This window comes from Biomphalaria glabrata, chromosome 14, assembly GCF_947242115.1.
Source record: "Biomphalaria glabrata chromosome 14, xgBioGlab47.1, whole genome shotgun sequence".
NCBI lineage: Eukaryota > Metazoa > Mollusca > Gastropoda > Planorbidae > Biomphalaria > Biomphalaria glabrata.
The window spans coordinates 13,929,501-13,939,298 of NC_074724.1; the positions used below are offsets into that span (position 1 = coordinate 13,929,501).

At 34.5% G+C, this 9,798-nt stretch overlaps 1 protein-coding gene across 4 annotated transcripts in view; it reads right to left on the minus strand.

Annotated features, from left to right (window-relative positions):
* LOC106070475 (cell death abnormality protein 1-like) overlaps positions 1–1,910 on the minus strand; it is a 66,845-nt gene extending 64,935 nt beyond the window's left edge. For all 4 annotated transcript variants that reach the window (XM_056010822.1, XM_056010821.1, XM_056010820.1 and 1 more), the window contains exon 1: positions 1,819–1,910. In XM_056010822.1, the coding sequence (XP_055866797.1) occupies positions 1,819–1,864 (46 nt within the window). In that variant the 5' untranslated portion in view covers positions 1,865–1,910. The remainder of the gene's footprint in view (positions 1–1,818) is intronic.
* Positions 1,911–9,798: the final 7,888 nt, after the last annotated feature.

The window sequence follows — 9,798 nt, forward strand, 5'->3', positions numbered from 1 at the left end:
AATTAATATGAAAGTTTATCAGCAAAATTGTTAAAATGTGGAATGGTAGCTTCTTGCCAGACCCATACAAATCCAATGGAAGAATTGACTTAAACCTCTCTTTTGGTCATAGCTTAAGAGTGTGTCCTCTAGATCTGAATCAGCTTCTGTGCTTAATGTTGTAGAGAGGGTATTAACAACTGGTTCCAACTTCTTGACTTGGAATTTGCTTTTAAACTTCACAATCAAAGAAATCCATATACGTCTTGAACTTCTGAACTATTTCACTAGAAATAATTTCATCTTTTAACAAAGAAAAGTACTAAGCATGTTTTTACTTGCTGGCTTGAAGAAGCGGGGTAGCCTTGTTTGAAAAGGTTTTACATACATATGCGAACAACCAATTGCAATACTTTGAAAGATAAACCTAGAAGCTTGTCTTCCAATTCTTCATTAGTATAGTCTCGAAGTAAACGTCCACGTCCTTCAAGGGACAAGACAGTTTCTTCCTTCACACTACACACTCTTCTCAATACCTTGCCCTGGCTAAGCTAGCGGAAGCTGCTGTGGTAACAACCTTCTTAATGTTTAGTTTATAAACTTTTAAGTCATTCTCGGAACAGTCTGTAGTTAAGACCCTAAACTCTAAAAAGATTGATCACTGAGATAATTAGGTAATAATTGCATGTTTGATATTCAATGAAACTTGGCATAAACATTACTATGTAGAGGTAACAATTTATGGTTTGGATATTGTTATCAAATCAAAGTTTTTTCTCAGTCAAACGACAGGCTTCATCAGTTGTTACATCCGCCATCTTGTTTCATGCCAACCTAAAAAGTTTTTTTTTAATAAATACTGGCCTGAGTTTGCGTCTTTGACTAAATATTTCGACATGTTTCCAATCACGGATCTAGATCTTACATTTAGATATAGATTCAGATTATGTAGATTATATTTATATAATTTTTATGTAGAAAAATAGGACTAGATCTATAAGCTATGAGCTGAAAAAGATATTAAATAATCTACTTAATCATCTAGATATTGAAAATCGCATTGAGAAAGCCAGCGTAATGAAGTTTCGCAAAACAAGAACGATTAGTAAAAATATTTCGAATCACACATAATTGTTATTGTTAGCCTGGCTCTATTACTTATATAATTTACATGACTGATCTGGATGATAAGATACAATTACACTCAGTATAGGATTATGCTTTTTTTTTTAAGGAATCCCTTATAAGCTTTTAGAACAAGGCGGCAATGTGAAGTGTTCACACCTGTAATTTAAGAAGGGTCGTCTCTTATCTTTGTCACGCATGACCGCTCGCATTTGCCGGACTCATTCTGCCTGTCAGCCTGTCGCACACTCACGGCAACCCTAACACCAGTTGAACGATGCGGTATCCAATACAAAATCAAAAGGTGAAAGACAAGGGTAAATTTTACCGAAAATATTTGTGTGTGTGTGCAGTTTTTCTTAGTATGTATAATGTTTATATAAAGCGACATCGAAATGTTCAAAAAAGCTAAATGTTACCTTCACCTCTCTTTAGTCTTTCATTTTTTCTTTCTTTAAGTAATGTGTGGTATTTGAAGAGATAGCAAGAGAGAGAGAGAGAGAGAGAGAGAGAGAGAAAGAGAATGTAAAGTTGGATAAATGATAAAAGAGGATATTCACTTATTGTTGTTGTAAAAAAAGATAGATCTAGAGTCTATTTATTTATATAAATAAACGTATATATATATATATATATATATATATATATATATATATATATATATGTAATACTTTAAGTTTGGTGTTAACTGATTATAACTTCTTTCAAGAGTACCTTTATTTAGAAATATTATAAATGTGGTCATAAGGTAAATCTTCATTCTAAGTCTGATCTAGATCTAGATTCTTGGCTAGAAATTACGTTCACCGGAAATTCAACTTTTAAATTTTACTTTTGAAACGAAAAATATAGATCTAAATAAAAATATGAATCTCTTTTAGTGCTAGCCCCATAGACTTAGATATCTACTACTATACTGGAAACAGGAAATAAATTCTCATCCGCGACTGATCGATCGTGAACATTGTGTAGAAAGTTGGATCAAGGCGTTATACATAAAACACTGAACCATAATCTTCAAATACAAAAACAGAATTTAATAAGATAATCTGAAAGACACAAAGATAAAGGCACATTCCTGGTCCCATATGCTAGGACAAATTTGTACAAATACTCCTTCTTCCATAGTGCTATTAGAGCATGGAATGGGTTGCCTGAGCTAGCCAGGGAAACCAGTGACTTGGTAGAATTTAAGTCATTGGTTAATATGCTTGACTAAATGCATGACGCGTAGGACGTAATCATCTTCTTATTTGAAGTTAATATGCATGACTGAATGCATGACGCGTAGGACGTAATCATCTTCTTATTTGAAGTAACGTTTGTATTAGATAAGATAAGATAAGTTAAAAGAATTAAAGTTGTTTTTTTTTCAATCCTAACCTATGTAACAAATAATTTTCTTTTTTAGATCTAGATCTAGTAATTGATTATCAAAAAAACACAAAAAATCACAATTTAGTGTTGCATTCAGTCTTTTGATAAAGAAGATTATGTATCTAAAAATTCCAAAATAATAATTATGAGACGAGAGTACTCTTATTTTTATGTTCATTTACTAGATCTTGATCTAAAAATTAAATTATATGTTACATAGGTTAGGATTGAAAAAAATAGCCATTACTTCTTTTAACTACTTTACAAAACAACGCATTGATCCAACTTTCTAAAAATAATTCACTACATTTTTTTGTAGTGTTAAAAAGTCTCCATGTCCAGTCTAGATATAGTATGTGCTATTATATGATATTACGTCATTGTTTGTTGTTTATGTTTTGTGCGAAAGCAAAGAATCGGACGGAAATAAAAGTTAGTTATATATGTCTACCTTGATCAAGACAGTCTCGTTATTATCATTATTAATTGGTAACGTCTACAGTAATTTGTTAGTGGTTTCTAAATTGCTAAAAGTACATTTTATTTGTGGTGTCGTTAGTTCATGTTGTTAGATCTAGATCTAGACATAGAATCTAGAATCTGTACGAATAATGGAATTATTCGATCCTCCTAAACCGTTGTCACTAGACGGTAATCTATCTGAAAGATGGAAAAAATGGAGACAAAGTTTTGAACTGTTTATGGTCGCCACTGAAAAAATACGAAGCCCGAGCCAGTGAAGAAAGCTTTATTGTTACACCTGATCGGTGAACCCGCTCGAGACATCTACAATACTTTTCAAGTATGTGAAGATGAGACTGTAGACAAACTCATTGAAAGGTTTCAGAATTATTTTTTGCCTAAGTCCAACACTGTGTATGACAGATTTAAAATTCTTTTCAAGAAAGCAGAAAGACGGAGAAACGTTTGAACAGTATTATACTGAGTTAAAGAATTTGGCAAAAGAATGCAAGTTTGACAACCTTCGAGATGAACTCATCAGAGATCGATTGGTATGTGGCATACAGTCAGATCGAGTGAGAGAGAGACTTCTGAGAGATGTAGACATAACTTTAGAAAAAGCAGCAAGCATAATTCGTGCTGACGAGCATACCCAGAACCAAATGATAGATATAAAAGGACTACATGTGGATGCTGCTAATAAATTAAAGAAGACCGAAGTTAGAAAGCCAGTCAAAACCTCACAGGGAAAAATGGCAAAGAATCATGTAACAAGTTTCATTAGAGATTGCAGATCTTGTGGTGGATCTCACAAAAAATACAATTGCCCAGCATTTGGACAGACATGCCGAAAATGTAAAAAGAGAAATCATTTCGCTGTAAAATGTCGTTCGAAACACTTCAAGGCTGTTGATTTACTGGAAGATGAAAGTCAGTCAAGCCAAGTAAATGAGTTGTGGTTTGAGACAATTGGTACTGACAACAATGTCAAAGTTTGGATGGTTGATGTCAATATTATGGGAAAAATAGTCAAAATGAAGATTGACACAGGAGCACAAGCTAATGTGATATCAGAGTCAACGTGGAACAATTTAGAAACTGATACTCAGTTAAAGAATTCAAATACTACCCTACGAGCATTGGGGGATGAAGCATTAGAACTGAAGGGAGTTGCATCGGTCACATTTAAAGTCGGCGATGTAGAAGTTAAAGATGATCTGTACGTGATCAAGAAAAGTATAAATCCTATACTAGGTCTGAAGACATCTATTGCTTTAAAACTAATTGAGGCAAAGAGAAATGTCGAAGTACACGATGTCAAGCAACAAAATGAAGTTCCACAAGTGTTGATGAAAAAATATAATCAAGTATTCGAAGGACTCGGTACATACAAAATGAAGTATCACATTAAACTGACGTCAGATGCAAAACCAGTTATTCAATGTGCGCGCAGAGTTGCACCATCACTCTATGAAGAATTAAAAAGAAAACTCACACAAATGCAACAAGATGGAGTGATCACAGAAGTTGATGAACCAACAGAATGGGTTCATAACTTGGTTATAGCAAAGAAGAAAGATAATTCTTTGAGGTTGTGTTTAGATCCCCGATAACTGAACAAATATATAATGAGAGAACATTTCACTATACCAACATTTGATCAAATCAATAGTTCACTGGGAGCAGCAAAAGTGTTTAGTATACTTGATCAAAAGGATGCATATTGGCAAGTTGAGTTGGATGAACCAAGCTCTTATTTATGTACATTCAATACTCCGTTTGGAAGATACAGATTCTTGAGAATGCCTTTTGGTATATCCTCAGCTAGTGAAGTATTACAGAAACGTGCTTATCAAGTATTCGGAGACTTCCCAGGTGTACATACCATGTCAGATGACATGCTGATCGCAGCAAAAGATGAAAAAGAACATGATCAAATTTTTGAAAAGGTTCTGGAGAGAGCTAGAAAGAACAATGTAAAGTTCAACAAGAACAAGATATAATATAAACTTTGGTGTTAATTATCTCGGAAGACAAATTGGAGCAGATGGTATTCGTCCAGATCCAGCTAAAATCAAAGCAATAATGGAGATGCCAGCACCAACAGATCGAACAGGAATTCAAAGACTGCTAGGGATGTTGAACTTTCTGTCAAGTTTCATTCCAAACATGTCAACAATTACCAGTCCATTGCGTGAATTGCTAAAGAAAGATGTATTGTGGCAGTGGAATGCAGAGCAAGAAAATGCTTTCCAACTAATAAAGAAAACACTCAGTGAAGCTCCAGTTCTGCAATTGTTTAACCCTGAAAAGCCAGTTACTATTCAGTGTGACGCTTCTTCTAAAGGGTTGGGAGCATGTTTAATGCAAGAAGACAAACCAGTTGCGTATACGTCAAGATCATTGACAGAAACAGAGTGCAGATATGCACAAATAGAAAATGAAATGTTAGCTATAGTGTTTGCAGCTGAACATTTTCACCATTATATTTTTGGAAAAACTGTGACTGTACAATCAGATCACAAACCTTTGCAAACTATTGTGACTAAGCCTTTACATAAGATTTCACCAAGACTTCAGTTGATGATGTTAAGACTGTTGAGATATCAATTAACAGTAACTTACACTCCAGGTTCAAAAATGCAAATAGCTGATACGTTATCGCGTGCGTACATCAATGGTCAAGAACAATCAAATTCAAATGATGACATGGTTATGAGAATTCATAGCGCAACAGCACAGTTTCCGGGAAGTGATCAGAAGATTATTGAAATTAGAAGGAAAACTGAATCTGATGCTAAATTAAAACTTGTAATGAATTATGTCAGAGAAGGTTGGCCAAAGATAAAAACTCAAGTTCATGAAACAGTGAAAGTGTATTGGTCATTTAAAGACAGTATTCATGAAGAGAATGGAATATTGTTTTATGAGAACAGAATTATAATTCCTTCAAGTATGAAAAATGAAATTCTCGACAAGTTGCACATAGGTCATTTTGGTCTTGAGAAAACCAGATCCAAGGCAAAACAGAGTGTGTTTTGGCCAGGATTGTCCAAAGATATTTTTTCGACAATAATGAAATGCGCAACATGTGCAACGTTCAAAAGAAATAATGTGAAGGAAAAATTGCTACCTCATGCTGTACCAGAAAGACCATGGAAAAAGGTTGCGACAGATTTGTTTGAATGGCGAAACAATGACTCTTTGCTAGTTTTGGACTATTTCTCCAAATATCCTGAAATAAAACGACTAGAGAACAAAACAGCAGAATGTGTTATCAGGGCAATGAAAGGTATTTTAGCTAGACATGGCATACCAGAAGAAATAGTGAGCGACAATATGCCATTCAACAGCTATCAATATAGAGAGTTTGCTTCTGAATGGGGTTTCAAGATAACAACATCAAGTCCCAGGTACCCTCAGTCAAATGGACAAAGTGAGGTGTATGTTGGTATCGTAAAGCAGATATTCAACAAAGCATACAAAAGTGGGAAAGATCCATATCTCGCTATGCTCGAGTATAGAAATACTCCGATAAGCGGACTGCTTTATTCGCCATCACAACTGCTGATGAGTAGAAGACTCAGGGACATCATTCCAACTGATCCTAAACTATTGAAACCATCGGTAGCTGAAAATGCAGAGACATTACTCAACGAACGAGAGAGAAAAAGCAAAGTAAGGTACGATGCAAAAGCAAGGTTACCTAAAGACTACTCTGTCGGGGAGAAGGTGAGAGTTCGTCTAGGACAAACATGGCAGAAAGCAGTCGTCATTAAGAAACATCCATCACCCAGATCTTACATTATAAAGACAAATGATGGGAAAACATACAGACGAAATCAGCGGTTTTTAAACAAGAGCTACGAAGAAGACATCTCTGGGTACTATGACACCGACGAAGACAATGAACAGCAAACGGTTAGAACAAAAGAAACAGACAATAATAAACCAACATCTAGAGAACTTTCTGTGCCGGTTAAGACAACCAGAAGTGGTCGAGTTGTTAAAACTCCTTGTAAATATAAGTCTTAAAAGCTTCAAAAGGAAGGATGTGCTATTATATGATATTACGTCATTGTTTGTTGTTTATGTTTTGTGCGAAAGCAAAGAATCGGACGGAAATAAAAGTTAGTTATATGTCTACCTTGATCAAGACAGTCTCGTTATTATCATTATTAATTAGTAACGTCTACAGTAATTTGTTATTAATCTGTGACTACAGAACATAGTATATATATAAGACTATGATTAGCCCATAGACCATAGACATAAATAAATATAGACCGGCCGAAATAAAGAGTTTTATGAAACGAAAATTCGTAACTTGCAATTTTGTGTATTTTATTATACAGCATTTATGAGCAGTATAGTTTTGTTAATCTCTAAGACTGAAGATATTCCAATTTTCAGAGGGGTTACAATTAATTAATATTTGCTTTGCTTATTAAGGTCACACAAATAAGAGTAATTAATACTCAATATATTTCAACTAACTCTTTAATATCAAATAAAGCACACAATTATATCACTCTAAAGAAATAATAAAAACACTAGTCCAGGAAGCGACTATCCAACCTTGCTGGACGGGGGACAAGACCTCATTCGTTTAACACACTCTCTCGCACATTCAACGAAGACTAAACCATTCAGTTAATAACACATGCAAGACTAGTCACATTCACAACCTGGGAGTACTTAGACAAGGGGAGATAACTATCATATCAAAATATCAAAGCAACATATTTATTCTCGCCATACCTCCCCCTGACATGAACAACCAATCTTGGAGTGCAAAAGATCTATGTCAATAGTTTTAAAGATTTCAACAGCATGTGAGCTTTTGTTTCAAAGGACCATTATCTGGTTCAGAGAGCAAAACAAAAAGCCGGATGGCTGGGAATATGGATAGGTCAACAGGGCCGTGAAGTTTACAAAACTCTAAATATTAATGATAGTGAGGAGGGATATCCGCAATAGCTATTAAAAAAATGGAAGACTACATAAGGTCAAGACAAAATAAAAGAGTGTCTAGATTTAGAGCACATCAGAGAAAGCAGGTAGAAGGTGAAAGTTTTGATAACTTTGTTAAAGACCTAAAGCTTCTCGTTATGGATTGAGTGTAGGGCAATCCAGATGATATACTTATTGATTTAATGATTAACGAGTCATTTACGAAAATTTATAATTAAGACTACATGACGGGAAAAAAGTTGACCCTAAGCAAGGCGATAGAAATTGGACAACAATATGAGATGTTGCAAAAACTGAAAATGTTCTAGCAATTAAAAGACTCAAACAGAAGTCTACAGTTAAAGACAACTTAAATAAATTATGTAATAAATGCGTCAAGGACAAATACAACGAACGAACAACAAAGAATCCAAGCAGAAGACGAATTACAAAGAGCATTTCCTGAAATGCTGATATAAACTGGAACACTGCCAGGAGAATACATGATTCAGTTGGAGGAAAATGCTCAAGAAGTTATCCATCCACCAATTCACTTAGTAGCATCGTTATTAAGAAAAACTTAAACCAAAGCAAGCTGATGGATTTATTACTCCAGTACATGAACCTACTGAATGGGTTAGCTCCATGGTTGTTTTATTCAGGAATGACAAAGTTAGAATATGTATTGATCCAAAAGAACTCAATAAAGCAATCACCCGATGAAAACTATTACGATGTGATCACTAATATTCAAGATTCAAAGATATTCGCAGTACTTGACGCCAAGTCAGGGCTTATCCTAATAAAGCTTGAAAGAGAATCTTCTTTTCTCAAAACATTCAACGCACCTCTGGGAAGATATTGATCTAAATGGTTGTGATTACCTTTTGATATCAAATCAGCACCAGAAATTTAACAAAGAATTATGGATGAAATGCTTCAAGGTATTGAACGAGCATATGTCATTATAGAGGACATTCTAGTAGCTGAATTGAACATCATGACCTCATTTTGAAAGAAGTCATGGAAAGAGCAGCGGAGTACAATGTAAGGCTGAACTATGACAAGTGCAAGATAAGGCAAAACAGAATACCTTATATTCTTTACCTTATATGGAAAGTGATCATATGGCCATGATAGAAAAGTTTTGGCTGATGATGATAATAAAAAGCCAGATTTTTCTACAAATTGTCCTCAACAAACAGCACAGTGCTAATTATATATTCCAATACTAGACAATAATTGTGAAAATACAAATCCACTAAGAAGTAGTAATAGAGAAACAAATACGACGCCTCGGCTAAGGGATTATGTCTCAGTTGTAATATTTTTTTACATGTGTCGCTGTGACAATGATAGTCAGTTGTAATATTTATTTTAGGTGGCTCGCTGTGACAATGAATGTCAGTTGTAATATTTTTTTACATGTGTCGCTGTGACAATGATAGTCAGTTGTAATATTTATTTTAGGTGGCTCGCTGTGACAATGAATGTCAGTTGTAATATTTATTTTACGTGTGTCGCTGTGACAATGATAGTCAGTTGTAATATTTATTTTAGGTGGCTCGCTGTGACAATGAATGTCAGTTGTAATATTTATTTTAGGTGGCTCGCTGTGACAATGAAAGTCAGTTGTAATATTTATTTTAGGTGGCTCGCTGTGACAATGAATGTCAGTTGTAATATTTTTTTACATGTGTCGAGCTTTTTAATTTTTTTTTCAGTTGCTACAATGTTACATAACAAGATGAAAAGTGGTTGTTTTTCCTGGCTGATACAGTCAACCCATTTTTATTCTCTAAGGAGTACTTGTGCGAATTAGTTCTAGCGTATGGAATAAGAAATGCGCCTCTATCTTTGTGTCTTTCTGAGTATTTAGGTATTAAAAATTTACTTTTTAAA